This window comes from Micropterus salmoides, unplaced genomic scaffold (assembly GCF_014851395.1).
Source record: "Micropterus salmoides isolate LMB-PRFRI ecotype aquatic unplaced genomic scaffold, ASM1485139v1 Ms_hic_scaffold_7, whole genome shotgun sequence".
NCBI classification, from domain to species: domain Eukaryota; kingdom Metazoa; phylum Chordata; class Actinopteri; order Centrarchiformes; family Centrarchidae; genus Micropterus; species Micropterus salmoides.
This window is the reverse complement of record NW_024044459.1, coordinates 30,589,605-30,610,740: the sequence shown is the minus strand read 5'-3', so window position 1 is coordinate 30,610,740 and position 21,136 is coordinate 30,589,605. Positions and strand designations below refer to the sequence as shown.

The window sequence follows — 21,136 nt, the reverse complement described above, 5'->3', positions numbered from 1 at the left end:
ACGGTGTACACACAAGACTCAAGTGTTTTTCAGAGACCTTTTTTTTTTTTTTTTTGGTTGTTTCTCACGCTCCTTTTGGGAGTTCCTGGGCAGAGAGTGTTCACAGACGGCGTCACGACCACAGCTGCTCAAACAGCTGAGGTGTGCTCATTTGGTGTTCCTCTGACAGAAAGCTACAGAGATCACATTGTCTGGACACAAGTGTGTAAAGTACAATGGAGGATTTACACAAAGGCGTGTTCGGTGAGAAAACATCAGATCCTCCGAAGTATATATTTTAATCACTAACCATGCCATCCTCCTTACAAGCCTGCATGTCTTTTGAACCAGAGAGGAGGATCAGCACACTCAAAATATGACCTTGAACAACTGCAGGCAACCTGAAATGCACTATTATGTGTGTGTAAGCACATGTGCAAAAGAGTTGGACACACACAGTCCAATGTCAGTAATCCTTCACCCCCACATGCACTTTAACCTATAATTTGTTTCACTGATGTGTGCATCCCATTTATCTGTGTCGCCCTTTCTCTCTGTCAATGGGTGTGACTGATGTTAAAAAGCTGGCTCAGTAGACGCAAAACATCACAGATTCTGACTGGCGGAAAATGGCAGATGTTGCTGCCAGATGTGCAAAGGGGTTGGGAGATATATGAGGCCACAGACAGTAAATACAAACAAGAACACACTCTTCTCTTTTAAGAAAACAGCCACACCCACATTAACTGCATATTCTTCCTCTCCATGTCTTTATGTGCTTCTGTCTCAGCTTCATATTACTGTCGCTGCATTCTGTCTGCTGTGTTCAGTGCATTTCACACCACATCAGTTTCACATATGAAGATAATGCACACATATACATATGTGAAATACTTAATCACTTTCACACTATGCATAATGAATATACACAGGAAGCATTTGAACATACATGGGGAAAACTTTGACTCGGGAGGTAGAGTAGAGGTTGTTGGTTTGATCACTGGCTCCTGTACACAGGAAGAAGTGTCTCTGAGAAAGAAAGATAACTCCAAATTGCCCTCTATGCTGCCATCTGGGTGTGAATGCTGTACAAGTGCAGTCCATTTATCATACATATACAAAGCACCCATATGTATTCACACAGAAATGGAGCGAGACATCTAATTCACTTTTGGAGCAACCAGATAACTTGGATAAGTGTCTTATTAGCTATATTATTACTATTATTACTTCACAAATATCACTATTTTAAAACTGCTCTGATAAATCGGTTATAACTGATCATGTAATCCTTTAATTCTGAAATATTTTAAGAAAGATAGCAGGGAGTTAACATTTGCCAGGGGGAAAAAAAAGACTGATTAAGGCACTTAGAAATGTGTAGGTGTACTATGTAAAGTATGGTTAAAATCACATGTTGCTATTCAAAAACTTGAGTTGATTATTATGGGGGGGTGATGACCCTTATCTTTCTTATATATAAAACTGGATTTAGAAGAATGAGGGATTTTTCTCACTAGATAAAACCTATTAGTAACATTATCACAGGATTCAGGGACTACAGGCATGGGGGCCTGACGTCTGTGGTCATTAAATCGTTGAAGAGACTGGTGTTGGCCCACCTGAGGGACATCACAGGCCACATGCTGGACTCCCTGCAGTTTTTCCTACCAGGCAACACCTCGACTACCCAGAGACATCCTGTTTGTGGCTTTCAGCACCATCATCACAGAAGTCCTCCACTCCAAACTCACCCAGGTCACAGTCACATAGTGTCAGAAACAATTCCTGTGTAATAACCCTGTAACACTAAACATCCACTTTATATACAAATTATATATTTTATAGTTTAAATGAACACGGTCTTATTAACATGTACATAATATCATTGACACAATATAAATCAAAGCACGCTGTATATACTGTATGTACTGTCATATGTACCAACGCATGTATATAAAATAACTTGTAATATTCTAATTCAAATCACTTTGTTTTTGAGAGGGTCCTAACATATAGCACAATCACAATAAACAAAACAAAATACTACATTAACTATTCCATATTTATTCCAGCACTCTGCATCATTGTGTTCTTGTCTTACTGTTTACAAATGTTATTGTTTTATATTGTATGAATAAAAAACATATGCTTTTTATATACATACTGTACACTTTTTCACCCTGATTTTTAGCTGTATATTAAATGTATATCCATTTCTCTGTAAGTACATAATAGAAATGAAAAAAGGTTTATTCTCATTCTGAATGTTAGCACTAAATCAATGCTTTCATTGTATGTACATAATGAATAGGCTGTGGGAGCGTGCTAATTTGTATCCTGAAGGCAATTGAAAAAGCTTAAAGCACGGTGTAATACAAACACACAACCTGTAGGGGGCGCTACTTCTACTTATCTGCGTTAACCTCTGACACCGGAAACGGAAACTAGCGGCGGCTTGATGTTGTGCGCTCGTGTTAGCGCTGCCTTTGTAACGTATGGGAGACGCACTTTCTTGAATGAAACTCGGACGTTTTGAAAACAATCTCATGCTACAAATCTAAACGCTGCACCGATGTTCTCAGCTTCTCCATAAAAAGGCAGAGTGAAGTCAACTCTGTGGATGATTTGAGTCAGCGGGCTGGTTCACATTGATTTAAAAGTGCGGTGAAAGCTAACGCTAAAGCAGGAACCTCGCACCATGGCGGATGTTACTGCCCGTAGCCTGCAGTACGAGTACAAAGCGGTGAGTGTTACTGAGTAATTATATAAGCAGATACATCTATGAACACCAAACAAAGTGGTGTATCTTAATATACTGTTACGCTATCAAGCTAACTAACGCTAGCTACAGGTTTTAATTCATGCTAGCCGTTCCGCTAACTAGCAGTTAGCCTAACGTTAGCTGGAGCAGACTGCTGTGTAACCTTACTGACCGATCACCGTGTCTTTGTGTTTGAATTGACAGAACTCAAACTTGGTGTTACAAGCTGATCGCTCTCTGATCGACCGCACACGCAGAGATGAACCCACGGGAGAGGTCCTGTCCCTGGTGGGAAAGCTGGAGGGGACCAAGATGGGTGACAAGTCTCAGAGGACCAAACCGCAGAAGCTGGAGGAAAGACGAGACAAGTCAGTACTGTCAACATAACACAACATTTATTTGTCAATTTTAAGCAAGCTTTGCAACGACGTGTACGTGTTTTTCTAAATTTTCACATGTGCATCGTTTTCATTTCATGCCTGTTAGGTATCAAAATCAACTTGAAGAGTAGCAGTTTATTGGAGATCATATTTGGCAATCTGCCACAGTGAATAATGAGCCTTGTTGATATTTAGTTCTTTTACACCAAAGCTTGTTAGTGCAGCTGAAGGTTAAGTTTGTTTTTAAAAATCTGTTATTTGTGTTCAAAGTATTTTGGGAAGCTGACATTTGTAATTTTTCTTTGGCGCAATGGAAAAGTCACTTGCGTTTGGTGTGTGAGACCCGGGTTCAATTTGCCACTGTGACACATCCACCAATGTGTTCCTGAGCAAGACACTTAACCCCTAGTTGCTCCAGAGGCGTGCGACCTCTGACATAAATAGCAGCTGTAAGTCACTTTAGATAAAAGCATCAGCTAAATGGAAAAAATAATACCTTGAATGCTAGGGGTGGGAATCAGTCCCCACAATACGATATTATCACGATACTTATGTCACGATACGATATTATTGCGATTTTAAACCTATTGCAATTTATTGCAATATTTTACCCTTTTCCCAACTTCAAATTGTGTCCCCAAAGGAAAACTGGGCTGGACTGAAAAGGCAATTTTATTAGTGCCAAAAACCAAACTTCTCATGTACAATTTATATAATAAAAGATCGATACTTGATGTTCGTGTTACGATACGATATTGCCTTGATTTTTTTTTTACCCACCCCTATTGAATGCTAAGCACAGGCCTTGTAGTGAAAAATTCAAATCCAGAAGATATATGTTAAGTTTTTGTTGAAAAGAGAATAATTGAAATAATGAATTGCAAAATAATGATTGACATTGGCCAACCAATATCAAATAAATAAATGATAACCAAATTATGATTTCTTCAAACCCAGCATACATTTCAAAACAATATGCAGTCTCATTTGCAGTATCACTGATACTGATTCCCATTCTGTAGAGAAATTAATGGCTGCCTGGAAGGTAGGAAAAGGAAAAATCTGTGCTGTGGAAAATACTGAAATGGGGAAAGCATTTAGAGTATGATCCTTTCAATACACTTCTACCCTTAATTCTTTTTATTTTCGCACGTTCTGTCTATGCAGGAGGCGAAAAAGAGACGAGGACAGGCACGATATCAACAAAATGAAAGGCTTCACCCTTCTCTCTGAAGGCATTGATGAAATGGTGGGCATCGTGTACAAGCCTAAAACCAAAGAAACCAGAGAGACCTATGAAGTGTTGCTTAGCTTCATCCACGCTGCTTTGGGAGATCAGGTCAGAAAACTCTTAACACCTGCTTTTGTTGTGTCAGCATGTGTTTTTTATCAGTGACCAGGAACTGACCTGGTTATTACATCTTCCCGTAGCCACGTGATATTTTTGTGTGGAGCTGCAGATGAAGTGTTAGCAGTGCTGAAGAATGATAAAATGAGGGATAAGGAAAGGCGGCGTGAAGTAGAGCAGCTTCTTGGACCCGCTGATGACACTCGCTACCACGTGTTGGTTAATTTGGGCAAAAAGATCACAGACTACGGAGGAGACAAGGACTTACAGAATATGGGTAAGTGACAATGTAGCATTTATTAGTAATGAGTTATTTATTTACAGTAGACTCCACTGTTTGCTAATCTCTCACCTGTCAGTTATCAATGAAAATATTCTTGTGATTGCGGACTTTATCTTTCCTTTACAGATGACAACATTGATGAAACGTACGGTGTGAATGTCCAGTTTGAATCTGATGAGGAGGTAAGGGCTTTTTGCTTATTCTGTAAGGAAATGCAGCTCTTAAGTTATTCCCTGATTTGTAGCCCCAAGTAGATTGTGTCACATATGTCTTTTTTCCCTTGTTGTTTAGGAGGGGGATGAAGACCAGTTTGGAGAGGTACGAGACGAACACTCGGATGAAGACAGTGAAGGAGAGGAGGCAGGTGTGGGCTGCGCTCTCTCAGCCAATGTAAGTGCAACACCTGAATTAAACTGGTATATCTGCAAAGATAATTGTATCTTTTTGTACAAAACGCTACGCGAAATGCTAATAAATGACTCTTCATTTAGCTCGGTGCCACAGGCGATGTGATGACAGTGAAGAAAAAAGATCTACATCCTCGAGACATTGATGCCTTCTGGCTTCAGCGTCAGCTCAGCCGTTTCTATGATGATGCTATTGTTTCCCAAAAGAAAGCCGATGAGGTCTTAGAAATCCTCAAGGTATGTCTGACATCTTGTCTGTCGTGATCTTTTTATTGGGTTTTTTTTACCACATACACACATATATTTTTCAGACTAGTTCATCCATTGTCTGTCTGTATTCCACAGACTGCGAGCGATGATAGAGAATGTGAGAACCAGCTGGTGTTGCTGCTGGGCTTCAACACTTTTGACTTCATCAAAATCCTCCGTCAGCATCGTCGCATGAGTAAGTCCGTAGTGTAGAATGATTAAGATTACTGGCTCTTGTGCCATTTGATGTTGTGAATCACTTTCTTTCTTCTGACATACAGTTCAGTATTGTACCATGCTGGCAAGCGCTCAGAGTGAGGCGGAAAAGGAACGGATCATTGGAAAGATGGAGTCTGATCAGGAACTCTCAAAGATTCTTTACCAGCTGCAGGAGACGGAGAAGGAGGATATTATTCGGGTAAGACCTTCTGCTTATAAAATTATGCAAGAAATTCCATCAAAGGATCTTTTTGTATTGTCCATTGCATCTGTTATTCATGAGTGTTTATATTTTTAGGAGGAGCGATCTCGCAGGGAGAGGGTGAGGAAGTCTCGTGTTGATGACATGGAAGCGATGGACATTGACCATGGAGAGGTAAATAATGTTAGCTACCTATGGTATTTTTTTAATAAAAGCTAACTATAGATTTCTACATTGGGTTAGTAAGATGGCATCAGTGACACTTGCCATGGGTATGTAAATGTCTAAAGTTGACATGTTGTTTAGATCAAACATTCTTCTTATCCCTACAGTCAATGGCCCCGCGACAGTTGCTAGACCTTGAGGACCTAACCTTCACACAGGGGAGCCACTTCATGGCCAACAAGCGTTGCCAGCTACCTGACGGCTCATTTCGCAAACAGCGCAAAGGCTATGAAGAAGTCCACGTGCCCGCCCTCAAACCCAAGCCCTTTGCTGACGATGAGGTTTGTTGGTCGTATGCCTCATTACGGAAAAAATTGCCCAACTACGCAGCAACTAATGCAAAAGTCTCAGTGAAGAGCAGTGTATAGATGTGTTTGTCATACATTCAACATACTATTATGTCATCAGGTGCTTGTTGCTATTGAGAAGCTGCCTAAGTATGCACAGGCTGGATTTGAAGGCTTCAAAACCCTGAACCGCATCCAGAGCAAGTTGTTCAAGACTGCAATGGAGACGGATGAGAACCTGCTAGTGTGTGCACCTACCGTAAGCAAACTTTGTTAAAGCCAAAAGCATTGTGACATTTTTTCCCATGTGTACTTTCACCTGTAATTTGAGTTATTTTTTGTGCACACAGGGAGCTGGTAAGACCAATGTTGCTTTGATGGCAATGCTGAGAGAAATTGGAAAGCACATCAACCTGGATGGAACCATCAATGTGGATGACTTCAAAATCATCTACATTGCACCCATGCGCTCACTAGTACAGGAGATGGTGGGGAGCTTTAGTAAGGTGAGCTCAGAAATTTGTATTTATACAGCTCTACATAGAACAGTTTTAATTTAAATCAAATCATCAATTCACTTCAGGGGCTGCGTGATTTTAATGATTTACTTACTTCCTCCCCTTTCCAAGCGCTTGGCAAGTTACGGCATCACAGTGTCGGAGCTGACAGGAGATCACCAGCTCTGTAAAGAGGAGATTAACGCCACTCAAATCATCGTCTGCACCCCTGAGAAGTGGGACATCATCACCCGTAAAGGTGGAGAGCGTACCTACACCCAGCTAGTGCGACTCATTATCATTGTAAGTGCTCTGAATGTGTTGACGAAGTGATTCTGTCATAAAACAAAACTGAAAAAAAATACCAGTCTAATTTTATGTGCGGATGATTGGCCTTTAAACGCTCGTGATAACAAAATGAATGTGTTTTGCAGGATGAAATCCACCTGCTGCATGATGACCGTGGACCCGTGTTGGAATCTCTGGTGGCAAGGACCATCCGTAATGTGGAGCTGACCCAGGAGGATGTGCGTCTGCTGGGCCTCAGTGCCACACTGCCCAACTACGAGGATGTGGCTACCTGTCTGCGTGTAGATCCTGCAAAGGGACTCTTCTACTTCGACAACAGGTACGCCATTTGGCGAATGACCAAAACGTTAGCACACAATTAACTGTGTTTTGTTTGCTTGTTTCTCTACATGTATTTTGTTTGCACTTTTTCATTTTATTCATCTCGGATAACCATGTTCTTTTTCTCTGTAGTTTCCGCCCTGTGCCCCTAGAGCAGACTTATGTTGGCATCACAGAGAAGAAGGCTATCAAGCGCTTCCAGATCATGAATGAGATTGTCTATGAAAAGATTATGGAGCATGCTGGAAAGAACCAGGTGAGTCCGACTTGTTCTTCCCAAGTGACCTAATTCCTACGAGGAAGAAACTTCTATCCCCAATGACTTAGAGTCCTGTAACTGCATGTGCAGCTGGCCCACACTACCTGCTGAATTAGCACTGAACTACAACAATGTGTAACCAGGTTTGAGAGACTCCTGATGTTCACTTGTCTCCATCAGGTGCTGGTGTTTGTCCACTCCAGGAAGGAGACAGGAAAGACTGCCAGGGCCATACGAGACATGTGTTTGGAGAAGGACACACTGGGTCTTTTCCTCAGAGAGGGTTCAGCATCCACCGAAGTGTTGAGAACTGAGGCAGAGCAGTGCAAGGTGAGCCAACACCACTAACCTGAAACTTCACTGAAACAAAGATAGATGACCAAAGTCAAAGTTTCTTTAGTATTTTATGAGTCCTGTTAGAATTATATCGAAACTTTCTTGTCCAGAACCTCGAGCTGAAGGATTTGCTGCCTTACGGCTTCGCGATCCACCATGCTGGTATGACCAGAGTGGACCGTACACTGGTAGAGGATCTGTTTGCTGATCGACACATCCAGGTTCTGGTGTCCACAGCCACTCTGGCTTGGGGTGTCAACTTGCCGGCACACACTGTTATCATCAAAGGTACTCAGGTGTACAGCCCAGAGAAAGGCAGATGGACGGAGCTTGGAGCCCTGGACATTTTACAGGTCAGTCTGTGGTGGCTGGATCCTAAACTGCAGGAAAGTGTGCCTTCGTATTTTTACTAACCGTAATAACTCGATTAATTATGTCCTTTTTTCAGATGCTTGGTCGAGCCGGCCGTCCTCAGTACGACACCAAGGGAGAGGGAATCCTGATCACGTCCCACGGAGAGCTGCAGTACTATCTGTCCCTGCTCAACCAGCAGCTGCCCATAGAGAGTCAGATGGTGGGCAAGCTGCCGGACATGCTCAATGCTGAGATAGTACTGGGCAATGTGCAGACCGTAAAGGTTAGTGGGATGTTACGACATGCCATTATATGTATAAGAAGCTGATCAAATATTCTATTTATTTCTCTAAATTTCATTTGTTTGTTTTGTCAGGACGCAGTGAACTGGCTCGGCTACACCTACCTGTATGTGCGCATGCTCCGCAACCCCACCCTGTATGGTGTGTCCCATGATGACCGTAGTTCAGACCCCCTGCTGGAGAGACGCAGGACAGACCTTGTGCACACAGCAGCCAGTGTCCTGGACAAGAACAGCCTCGTCAAATACGACAAGAGAACTGGGAGCTTCCAGGTGTGCACAGCTATCAGTTATAATCTCTTGTTTATCTGTTTTTATGCTAACTCTGTTAAATTATTGATGAGACGGACTTAAGGCATTTAATTGTTGACTTTTTTTCCCCTTCACCTAAAGGTTACAGACCTGGGACGCATTGCCAGTCACTTCTACATCACTCATGACTCCATTCAAACTTACAACCAGCTACTGAAGCCCACTCTCAGTGAGATTGAGCTCTTCAGAGTCTTTTCACTTTCCTCGGAGTTCAGGAACATCACTGTGAGAGAGGTACAGTTGTCTCCAGTCAGTCATGGTTGTTCAGCTGTAAGCCCCAACGAAACTTCGTGGAACACGCTGAATTTAAATACTGACATATGGTTATGTCTTTTAGGAGGAGAAGCTGGAGCTGCAGAAGCTGCTGGAAAGAGTTCCTATACCTGTGAAGGAAAGCATTGAGGAGCCCAGTGCTAAGGTAGCATTTATAACCAGTGATAATTTTACCAAAAATACAGCTATTATGTAAGATCAGCTCAAGATTATGTTCGTGACTTGGTGTTTGTTTTTCTGGTGTGCAGATTAGGTGTCGCTTTATCTGTTTTATATAGTAGCATTAATTAAATCCCAATAAAACCTGCTTCCTGTGTTCTGTAATCATTTCAGATTAATGTGCTGCTCCAGGCGTTCATCTCTCAACTCAAACTGGAGGGCTTTGCTCTCATGGCCGACATGGTCTATGTTACACAGGTACGCCAGAGCCCACTTTCTTTATTGTTTTGTTCAACTTTTTTATTTTTCTTCTCATTGCAGTTTTCACTCATTTGGTCCCAAATTCTTGAATTTTTCAGGCCTGTGACAACATTATGATTAAGTTTATTTGTTTGATGTTGACTTTAAGTTGGTCTTCCAGTCTTGTTTTTGTTCTTGAAATTAAGTTGTCATGAAATTAATTTTCTTTCTTTCTTTTCTGTCAGAGTGCTGGAAGGTTAATGCGGGCCATATTTGAGATTGTACTCAACAGAGGCTGGGCTCAACTGACAGACAAGACCATGAATCTTTGCAAGATGATTGACAAGAGAATGTAAGTCTGTAACTCTTTCCCCTCCACAAAGGCAATGCTGTGTTTTCCCACAGCAGGCTGCTGATATTCTGTATCCCTGTTCTCCACAGGTGGCAGTCAATGTCTCCACTGCGACAGTTCAAGAAGCTGCCAGAGGAAGTGATCAAGAAGATCGAGAAGAAAAACTTCCCCTTTGAGCGTCTCTATGACCTCAACCACAATGAAATTGGTGAGTTTTATATACCCACAACATGTTCGCTGAATTCCCCCCTCAGCCTGGAGAACAATTAGAATTCATGCGTTTCATTTTTCAGGTGAGCTGATCCGAATGCCAAAAATGGGGAAGACCATCCACAAATACGTCCACCAGTTTCCCAAACTGGACCTGGCAGTCCATCTGCAGCCTATCACCCGCTCTACTCTGAAAGTGGAGCTCACCATCACGCCCGACTTCCAGTGGGATGACAAGGTCAGTAATTAGACCCATGATGTGCTGCACCTAATATGTGTCTGTTTCTGAGCCTGTTAACACTTTAATTTTCCCACTCAGATTCATGCATCTTCTGAGGCTTTCTGGATCCTCGTTGAGGATGTAGACAGTGAGGTCATACTCCACCACGAGTACTTCCTGCTCAAAGCCAAGTACGCCCAGGACGAGCACCTTGTGACTTTCTTTGTCCCAGTGTTCGAGCCTCTGCCGCCACAGTACTTCATCCGAGTGGTCTCGGACCGATGGCTTTGTAAGTAATTTCATTGTTGTCTTAAAGAATTCCCATGTTTATGTAAGAATTGCAACTAACTGCTTTACTTTTTCTGTTTCTTTTCAGCCTGCGAGACTCAGCTTCCAGTATCCTTCCGCCATCTGATCCTACCAGAGAAGTACCCCCCACCTACTGAGCTGCTGGACCTGCAGCCGCTGCCTGTCACTGCTCTCAGGAACTCTGCCTTTGAGGCTCTGTACCAGAACAAGTTCCCCTTCTTCAACCCCATTCAGACACAAGGTACAGAATGAGAAAATCTCCATAGTACATTTCCATTAAATCAAAAGATAAAAAGATAGCATAACGCATAACGTTTCCACTTTTGGTTCATGTGATAAAAGAGGCTCACTGTTCATTTCACATTGTTTTCTTGACTTGTCTGTATTCTTTCTGTCCCTGCAGTGTTCAATGCGGTGTACAACAGTGATGACAATGTGTTTGTGGGCGCTCCCACCGGCAGTGGAAAGACAATCTGTGCTGAGTTTGCCATTCTGAGGATGCTGCTGCACAACGCAGAAGGTCGCTGTGTCTACATCACCCCAATGGAAGCACTGGCTGAACAGGTATGAAGTCATTCTTATGGTGGAAGTGTGCTTATAAACTAGCATTGCTTTCTTTTCCCATCTAACACAATTAATAATTACGTAAATCTTTGTCTTTCAGGTGTTTGTCGACTGGCACCAGAAGTTCCAGGACATCCTGAACAAAAAGGTGGTGCTGCTGACGGGAGAAACTAGCACAGATCTGAAGCTCTTGGGAAAAGGTGACATCATTGTCAGTACCCCCGACAAATGGGACATCCTGTCTCGCCGCTGGAAACAGAGGAAGAACGTCCAGAATGTTAGCCTCTTCGTTGTGGATGAGACACACCTCATTGGAGGAGAAAACGGAGTAAGTAACAGTTATTGCTTTTCAGCAATTTCATGTCATACACATTGGGTGTGTCATAGTCATTTGTAGGCTGTGCATCATGTTGATGCCCCTCGTTTCTCCTCATTAGCCGGTGTTGGAGGTCATCTGCTCCAGGATGAGGTACATCTCCTCTCAGATTGAGCGTCCCATCCGCATCGTGGCCCTTAGCTCATCTTTGTCCAACGCCAAAGACGTGGCCCACTGGCTGGGCTGCAGCACCACTGCCACATTCAACTTCCACCCCAACGTCAGACCTGTTCCTCTGGAGCTACACATCCAGGTATGAAAACAGTCAACAAAAATAGGTATTCATCCTTTCTAAAAATGTCAGGTACACAAAACGTACAGACAGCCAAGAGGACATAATTTCCTGTCAGGTTCCTGATTTGCTGTTCTTGTCTGGATAGGGCTTCAACGTGAGTCACACTCAGACTCGCCTGCTGTCCATGGCTAAGCCAGTATATCACGCCATCATGAAGCACTCCCCCTCCAAGCCAGCCGTCGTGTTCGTCCCGTCCCGCAGACAGACTCGCCTCACAGCCATCGACATCCTCACTTTCTGCGCTGCCGATGTGGTCCCTCAGAGGTCAGTCGCTACAGTGAGATCATGCCTGTAGATGAGGAGTAGACTGCGATAGTGCCAACGTTCCCGTTATGTCTTGACACTGTGGATGAAGAATAAGTTTTTGTTTCTCTGTAGGTTCTTGCACTGCACCGAGAAAGATCTAGCTCCATTCCTGAACAAAATAAATGATTCAACTCTGAAAGAGACTCTGGCCAATGGCGTGGGCTACCTGCACGAGGGCCTGTCTGCAACTGAACGCAAAATAGTGGAGCAGCTCTTCAACTCGGGTATGACTCACTCCGGCTCTGCACCTTCAGCTTTCTATGTAGGTGTAGGGCTGAATAATTATTTTTGGCATCCTTGCTTGTTCTACTTTTACAGGTGCTGTTCAGGTGGTGGTGTCCTCTCGTTCACTCTGCTGGGGCATCAACATCTCCGCGCACCTCGTCATTGTCATGGACACCCAGTACTACAATGGCAAAATCCATGCGTAAGGCCCTCACTAATCTCTTGATGTGGGTTCTGTAAATAATATGTATTGTGTTTGACTGTTTTTCCCTCTTTTCTCTCAGATATGTGGACTATCCCATCTATGACGTCCTGCAGATGGTGGGCAAGGCGAACAGACCCATGCTAGATGATGAGGGACGCTGTGTCATCATGTGTCAGGGCTCCAAGAAGGTAGAAAGACCTCGGTTGTTTTTGTCTTGTTAAACTTTGGAAATAGTTACGTGGGCTAAAGCGACGACAGTGCGGCAGTAAGAATCAACCAAACTGTTTCTTTTTCTTTTCTTGATAGGACTTCTTCAAGAAGTTCCTGTACGAGCCGCTGCCGGTGGAGTCTCACTTGGACCACTGCCTCCACGACCACTTCAACGCTGAGATCGTCACCAAGACTGTGGAGAACAAGCAGGACGCCGTGGACTACCTGACGTGGACATTCCTCTACCGCCGTATGACCCAGAACCCTAACTACTACAACCTGCAAGGTCAGTTTCACCCTGTTTGTTTTAGAATAAATATGTGTTCACTTACACTGGATCAGATGTTGAGAGCAACTTACAAATGTCGCATTCTGTGTTTACCTCTTAAGGCATGTCCCATCGTCACCTGTCAGACCACCTGTCTGAGCTGGTGGAACACACGTTACATGACCTGGAGCAGTCCAAGTGCATCAGCATAGAGGATGAGATGGATGTTGCACCGCTCAATTTGGGCATGATCGCTGCCTACTACTACATCAACTACACCACCATCGGTTCGTGCCAATACAACTGTCCGATCACACTCTCTGAAAATCCATTTGCATTGCCTGATTATAAAGCCTGTTGTAAATCCTTTATGACAAAAATGTGTTGAATTTGCACATAACTGACTTGCTGTCTGTTTGTGTTTGGCAGAGTTGTTCAGCATGTCCCTAAATGCCAAGACAAAGATCCGTGGGTTAATTGAGATCATCTCCAATGCTGCCGAATACAAGAACATTCCCATTCGACATCATGAGGATACACTTCTCCGTCAGGTAAACAAACAGCGTTGACCATTTTTGCACGTTACTGTAACATTAACACTTCTGTACCAAGTCATTATGTTGAAACTGATTGTGTTGTCGCTTACTTTTGTATTTCAGTTGGCACAGAAAGTGCCCCACAAACTGAACAACCCGAAGTTCAACGATCCCCATGTGAAGACGAACCTGATGCTGCAAGCCCATCTCTCCAGGATGCAGCTGAGTGCTGAGCTGCAGTCGGACACAGAGGAGATCCTGAGCAAGGTACACATTACTGGTAATTTTGGCACTGAAGGGGAATGAACTGTCGGTTCCTGTGTGTATATTTACCCCATGGGTTGTGTTTGTAGGCGGTTCGTCTGATCCAGGCCTGCGTTGATGTGCTGTCCAGTAACGGCTGGCTGAGTCCTGCTCTGGCAGCTATGGAGCTCGCCCAGATGGTCACGCAGGCCATGTGGTCCAAGGACTCGTACCTCAAACAGCTGCCCTACTTCACCTCAGAGCACATCAAGCGCTGCACAGATAAGGTACATTTCTCGTTACACTAAATGCGCTTCCTAAAATCTAACTCTTGCTTCAGTACATGGATCATCTTTTCCCTGCTCTTTTCATCAGGGTGTGGAGAGTATCTTTGACATTATGGAGATGGAGGATGAAGACAGAACTGCTCTGCTGCAGCTCTCAGACGTCCAGATGGCCGATGTGGCTCGTTTCTGTAACCGCTACCCCAACATTGAGTTGTCGTACGAAGTGGCAGAAAAAGACAACATCAAGAGGTATGTGGGACTTCAGTCAGCAGCAGTGAGAGAAACAATGAAGTTAAACAGATGCTTGACAAGGATAATATGTTATTTTCATGACACTTTGTTGTTTTTGGCAAATGATGATGTTATGTTTCCATGATTCTTCACAGCGGCAGTCCAGTTCTGGTTCAGGTTCAGCTGGAGAGAGAGGAGGAGGTGACTGGGCCCGTCATCGCACCACTCTTCCCCCAGGTACACACCATTATTATGAAGACCCAGAGACTTCATAATAATTATTCTTTCATTAACATGTAATGATTCTTGTAATTATTTTTCATTGTTACAGAAACGTGAGGAGGGCTGGTGGGTGGTGATTGGTGACCCCAAGTCTAACAGCCTTATCTCCATCAAGAGACTGACTCTTCAGCAGAAAGCAAAGGTTAGAGAGTAATACACCGCATATATTCAATGACAAAAACATGCTCTTTAAACCAACAGAGGCCTCATTTTGTGCATCCTTTATGTCCACCCTGTGCAGGTCAAGCTGGACTTTGTTGCGCCAGCAATGGGCGTTCATAACTACACCCTGTACTTCATGAGTGACGCATACATGGGATGTGACCAGGAGTACAAGTTCAGTGTGGATGTGAAGGAAGCAGACAGCGACGGAGACAGTGACTCAGACTAATCAGTAACATGATTATTGCGGTCTCCAGCATTTTGTTTTATATGGAGAGGGATCAGTGGGTGTTTTTTTTTTGGTTTGTTTTTTTACTGTAGATACTCAACCTGATTGATGTCCCTTGACTTATCTGTAAGCACGTCATTGTCATCCCTTGTGAAAATAATTCATTAATTTTATTCAGTATACAGTAATTTCTCAGTTTAAATCACTTAATGATGTAAGCCAGTTCAGAATTATAGTGTATAGGATCTGTTTACAGTATAATCAGTACATGACAAACTCTGCTCATTGTTGTAATTAACAATTAGCACTGAAGCCCCATCTGGGTTCTGAGGGTATTAAGTATACAACTTTGTCAGTTTAAGTCTGACTAAAATTTGATAACCATTAAAAGGTTTTTGGATGGTCTGCCCTATAAAGTTAGCTACGGGATACTCTTATTCCAGATTGTTGTTTTTTTTAATACAAAAGAAAACTGTCTGGTTCTATTTTTGGACTTGAAAGTATTTGTTCTGAAATCTAATTCTTGGACTGGTCTAAATGTTTTTAGTATGATGTGCTGTCCGGAATATGTTTTGCAATAAAGAGAAGCCACATAATTGTTTTTAGATATATTTATTCATTTATATAAAAATCATAAAATGTGAATAGTTATTTGAGCTGTTATAATGAAATATATGAAGACTCAAAGCACAAGAGGCGCTGAAGCATTAATGGTTTAGAAACTGACACGAAAAATGACAGGTGACACATTATAGAGCGTAACATCAAGCTGAATCCTGCTGAGCTATCAGATAAGCTGTAAAGGCTGAACGACATTATGTGCGGTGACCTCACGACCACACAGTTTCCAGTGTAGCTTGCAATAACTGTTTTTGTTCAGTAGAGGACGGTTATTAGTATTCAGTCTTCCTCTTGGAACCTCCAGATGGCGATATCTCCATCATCGCTGCAGGAGGCCAGGAGCCCCACCTCTTTTGGGTTCCAGGCGACACAGTTGACGTCCTGGCTGTGAGCCTTGGCCACCTGGGCGGCCAGTGAAAACACTGGCTGGTCTGGATCGGCCGTCTCATCCTCTTTAAACACTCTCACTGCATCGTCGCCGCAGGCGGTTGCCATGGCACCCGTCTGCCGACACCTGAACAAAGAGATAAACATTAATGGCCTCAGTTTGTTCTAACAAGATGACTAATTCAGGTGCACACAGACCTGTGAGATCAGGTGGCCAATTAACCTGAGTGGATGTTTCAGTTAATTCTTGCACACAGTGTGCAGCTTATGAGGGGTCACAGGCAAGATGACTGAAATGCTTTTACCTACTGGTCAATTTACCAATACCAAGGGGTGGCTGTGTATGTTTACCCTCAAATGCCAGATTTGCCTTGAGTTTCACCAGATTCTATGTATAACATTGAAAAAAATATATATATCTGCTATAAAATGTTTTTTTTCCTTTTTAAATATAGCACAGTGATGAGATGATCTTAAGAGCAGACCGAGGATACAAACAGGGCTGAGAGGGCACTGTATTTGTATGTACAAAATATGAAAATAATGGGTCTTACCAGGCGACATCATACACTGTTCGCCCATGGTACCCAGACAGAGTGCAAACACACTTCCACGACAAGTCTGTTAAATAATCAGGGGAGGAAAAAAGTTTGAGACTCAATAGTCCAACAGCATCTGTCCTTCTTGTCCACACTATTGTCATTTTTATCTACTTTACACTGACAAAAACATGCATTAAATTCAGGTTTGTATGAACTTTTTAATTAGCAACAAATGATTTTAGTCATCAAAAGTAACAGCTCTGTTGCACTATGTAGACATTTCCCAATGCTTTCGTAGGTCACATTTTCATAAATATTAAAATTCACATAAAAATAACAACTAGTTAAGTCATGGATTGGATAAAACATTTAGTTAATGCCTTGATTAATGGCAAAACTAATGCTGTCGACCAACAACTCACCCTGTCCACATTCATTTGGATACTCTTTCCAAATCTTCACGGTGCGGTCGTCGCTGCATGAGGCCAGCCTCTGTCCAGCTGCATCAAAAGACAAACCCCAGACCGTGGATGTGTGTCCTTGCAAGGTGGCCCGGCACTCCCAGTCATCATCCTCTTCCTTGTAAATGCAAATGTTGTTGTCGTAGCTGGCTGAAGCCAGGAGCTGTGTAAACATGTAGTAATTAAGTATGCAATGGTGCGACAAATTGAGAAATAATTTAGGTGCATAGAGCAGAGTGTGACCCACCTCCTGGGTCGGGTGCCACACAACATGCTTGACATCTTGTGTGTGAGAGTTTACGACGGTAACACACTCATACTCGTCTTCTTCATCCACTGTGAAACACAAAAGGAAAGAGGTCGTTTCCACGGATACATAGAGAGGCAGAGATGAATTGGATTCACACCATGCATCTGGGGAGCTGACGCACTGTAGGTTAACACAAACCTTCCCAGACCCAGACACTCTTGTCTCGGCTACATGTTGCCAGCAGATTCCCTGAAGGTGCCCACGCCACGCATTTTACCTCATTTTCGTGTCCTTCCAACACAGTCATACTCTAGAAGACAAGGTGGAACTCTTGGTAAAATCTACAACAACAACAACAACAACAAGTACAGCATACACAAAGTGAAGATTAAACATTTCTGCTAACCTCAAAATCATCGTTTTTCTTTTTCCAGATGCATGTGGTTGCATCAAAGCTGGCAGAGGCAAGATAATTCCCACAGGGAGACCACGCCACTTTCCTCACAGTGCGCTGATGTCCGTCCTGGAGTACACTCTTACAAATCCAAGAGTCACCTAAAACAAAAGAAGTTCAGGAATATATATACACACACAAAATTACACACCTAACCTGTACCAATGACAAGTAATTTACTATTTTAACTTACAGAAGAACTAGATCCTTTTCAACTTAGCATGCGTTACTCATAATCACATTTTAATTAACTCACATACTAGATATCACACATGGGGAAATGGAAGTGAGGATTATTTACTCTGATTGAAAGTGTTTTCACTAATGTGATTTAGTCAAAAGGATGACAGGGGCATTAAACATCATCTTCACTGGACATCTTTGATCAGACACAAGAGAGTGATGGTAAACTAATAAGAAGTCGTGTAACTCTATAACTGAAGAATGACATTAACATTACTACCTAATACTTACTAACAAGGTTAAGGAAGTATCCTTTAGAATTATTCATAGATAAAAATGACATTGATCCAAACCGTACCTTCTGTGACACTTAAACAGAAACGGCATTACATTTGTTTTGGCACCACACTTACGTAAAACAATGTTGGCAGGATGTATATATTCAGGTTTCTGCTTGTTCTGCGATTTATCCTTTTTGGGGTTTTCAGTAATGAAAAGCAACACTGCGACTATTATTTAAGAATCAATTTAATGTTGTTTCTGGCTAAATTCATAAACACAAATGCAAATTTACAAACCAATAAAACTTTATTTTTATCTTTATTTTTTTTGAGAAAGAATTTTTATTTTATTTTTACCTGCTTGAAGGTCTTTCTGTGATATCCCTATTTTTATTTTTGGCTGTATTGTGCTGTATTGTGCTGTGCAATTGTACCCCCTAACTATATCTGTATCCCTTATGTGTTGTATTTATCCTTTGCAATGTTATGATTCTTGTTATATGTTGCTTTGATATCACTTTTCTAATAAAGAGAAGGGAAAAAATAAATTAACTTTACATCCTAGAAGTTGTAATGCTTATCAGCGTCCAATAAGACAACACATCCTGTCAATATACCTCGTTTTTCTAAGGACTGATCTATTATTATATCATAATGTTATCTGGACCATTCTTCTGTCTTGTATTAAAGTAAACTGCCGTTCAGTTCATTTTGTTGACAGCTCACCTTCTCGTCCCCATATCCGGACGGCCTTGTCGCCCCCGCATGAGGCCAGCAGGGTCCCAGTCGGGCTCCAGCTGACGAACCAGCACCGGGAGTCCGGATGTGCGCTCAGTCTCTGAACGAGGGTCAAGGCCTCCTTCATATCTGTGAAATATTATAAGTCTGGAGCCGCTGACTGTGTGAACTCCTGTCCGGTAACGGTTAACGGACGGCAGATAAATCCGTTAACAAACACCACGGCGCACTAAAACAAGCAGTGATATTGTCCTAAACAACAGTAATGTGTCTGCTTGAAGGGGAATTGAGAAAAAAGGAATGAATTTGCACCAAAGAACACAAGCACGAAAGTTCACAAACACAGCCGTATCGGAAGCGCCGCCATCTTTACTTATCAGGTGGTACACGCGATGCATTGTGGGGTTTCTTTTATTTTTTCTTTCTTTCCTTTTTTCAGGTTATGTGAAAACGTCACAGACACCAACACAACTAGAGAACTTTAATTTAAAATTAAGATAAGGACTTAAATACCATTGTGAATCTCTTTATTTTGTTGGGGAAGTTTCATTATTTTGTTGGGGAAGTTTCATATTCACAAAGCTGAATACTCTATGTCTACCCCATGTTTTAATGTACTTCTTAATCAAAATAGTTCTTAATCGAAACTGATATGTACTTGGAGTCTTTTAAATAAGAAAAGCATTTCAATAAGTAATATCTACTCAGAACTGTTCACCTAAAAAATATCTTATGTCACCACCTGTTAAGATGTAAGAAGAAGATAAGTCTGTCACCTACTCACTTACTCATCTCTCTTAGTTTGTCTTGGGATTTTTTGTTTGTTTGTTTTTTCCTTTCTTGTTTGTTAATTACTCTGTAATTTAATTTGATTATTTTTAAATATATGTTCTACTATTATATTATTTTAAGCATCAATATTGTGTTTATAAGCTGGAATGTTGGACTGTTTGTAAATTGATTCCCAAAAAATGTATTTTTAAAAAAAAGTTTCATTTAAAATGATAGATTTAATTTATCCTGTTATTTTGGATTTTGAATATTTCTTTAAGACACTGACTGGTTCAACTATTACTTTGCAGAATAGAAACATTATATTTTTTTATGACGAGATTGATATTGATTGTAAAAGAATTTTGAACCTTTTTATTTTATATGGAAAATTTTACAATCACATATGCAAATGGTCTAAAGAAGAAACCACATGACCACATTTTAAGATACATTGAAACTTTATTTGGTTTAAAGAATAGTAAAGCAATCAAAACAGTTGTAAATATGTAAAGATTTAGATATTTTTCTTTAGTGCCTTTGTTGTTTTTTACATGATACCCCTTTATTTTTTTGTTTATAGTTGTGGTGGCAAAAAATTGTCAAGAATACAGGAATAAAGGTCTCTAAAGACCCAGAGCCCCAACAAATGTTTTGTCTCGAGAGTGGGCAGACCAGGGACAGACTCCTGACTCCTCACGTAGTAAAAATACTTTGTTAGACCAATAGCATGTCATCAGAGTTTGCATTGAAGACAATTATGTGTTCACAAACATTTGTTGCAGGGAGAGTCAGGGCCAAGTGAGACACAGGAAATATCACAGACAGCTCACAAGTGTAACGTTAGGATTACTAAATACATTTGTACTGTGGCTAAATTAACTAGCAGCTGTAATGTAATCTGTTTTGTTCTAGTTATATTATACTCCCTCTCTCTGACCCTCTCCCTCTCCAAGTTTTTCTCCATCTTCTGTCACTACAAAGACCCTCTTTCAGCTGCACTTATAAGTACATTCTGTTTTCAAAAGTCAGAAATGAGCATTTAAGTGCTATTAGTTATTTTTTTTAAAAACACGGGGAGGCATGCCCCCAAACCCCCTTAGCATTTCAGCGTCCCCCCCAAGTTCAAAGTCGCTCCTACGCCCCTGATTGTACTCATAGATTGAACTGCTGTGTCTTTTCAGGTGTCACCAGTTGGTGGGAACAGCGGTCGCCACTCGCGTTTAGACTGCAG

The 21,136-nt window shown here is 41.9% G+C and overlaps 2 protein-coding genes across 2 annotated transcripts; one reads left to right on the top strand and one right to left on the bottom strand.

Moving 5' to 3' along the window:
* The first annotated feature begins 2,680 nt into the window (after positions 1-2,680).
* snrnp200 (small nuclear ribonucleoprotein 200 (U5)) lies at positions 2,681-15,816 on the top strand. The gene is given in 45 exon segments (XM_038704019.1): positions 2,681-2,725; positions 2,948-3,111; positions 4,291-4,462; positions 4,555-4,566; positions 4,568-4,748; positions 4,881-4,936; positions 5,046-5,144; positions 5,246-5,398; positions 5,507-5,606; positions 5,692-5,828; positions 5,928-6,005; positions 6,164-6,337; positions 6,465-6,602; positions 6,694-6,849; positions 6,973-7,143; positions 7,275-7,468; positions 7,603-7,726; positions 7,910-8,059; positions 8,176-8,418; positions 8,514-8,702; positions 8,796-8,993; positions 9,114-9,266; positions 9,370-9,450; positions 9,639-9,722; positions 9,950-10,056; positions 10,146-10,264; positions 10,350-10,504; positions 10,586-10,775; positions 10,863-11,036; positions 11,199-11,359; positions 11,460-11,687; positions 11,797-11,988; positions 12,116-12,294; positions 12,409-12,560; positions 12,655-12,763; positions 12,846-12,954; positions 13,073-13,262; positions 13,367-13,531; positions 13,674-13,795; positions 13,904-14,047; positions 14,134-14,310; positions 14,399-14,559; positions 14,697-14,778; positions 14,873-14,965; positions 15,065-15,816. Coding segments are annotated over 45 exon segments (6,411 nt in total). The 3' UTR covers positions 15,215-15,816.
* Positions 15,811-19,512, bottom strand: ciao1 (cytosolic iron-sulfur assembly component 1). The gene is made up of 7 exons (XM_038704020.1): positions 19,120-19,512; positions 17,882-18,030; positions 17,674-17,785; positions 17,473-17,561; positions 17,187-17,388; positions 16,777-16,843; positions 15,811-16,349 (listed from the first exon to the last, which is right to left on the bottom strand). Exons 1-7 carry the CDS (start codon positions 19,256-19,258, stop codon positions 16,115-16,117), a joined length of 993 nt encoding a protein of 330 aa, XP_038559948.1. The 5' UTR covers positions 19,259-19,512; the 3' UTR covers positions 15,811-16,114.
* Positions 19,513-21,136: the final 1,624 nt, after the last annotated feature.

Excerpts from the sequence above, each read along its gene's own strand:
- ciao1 (XM_038704020.1), bottom strand. The coding sequence starts at position 19,258 with ATGAAGGAGGCCTTGACCCTCGTTCAGAGACTGAGCGCACATCCGGAC. Across the intron at positions 17,786-17,881 it reads AGAAAAACGATGATTTTGAG|AGTATGACTGTGTTGGAAGG; the intron begins GTTAGCAGAAAT and ends CTTGTCTTCTAG. Across the intron at positions 17,562-17,673 it reads GAGTGTCTGGGTCTGGGAAG|TGGATGAAGAAGACGAGTAT; the intron begins GTTTGTGTTAAC and ends TGTGTTTCACAG.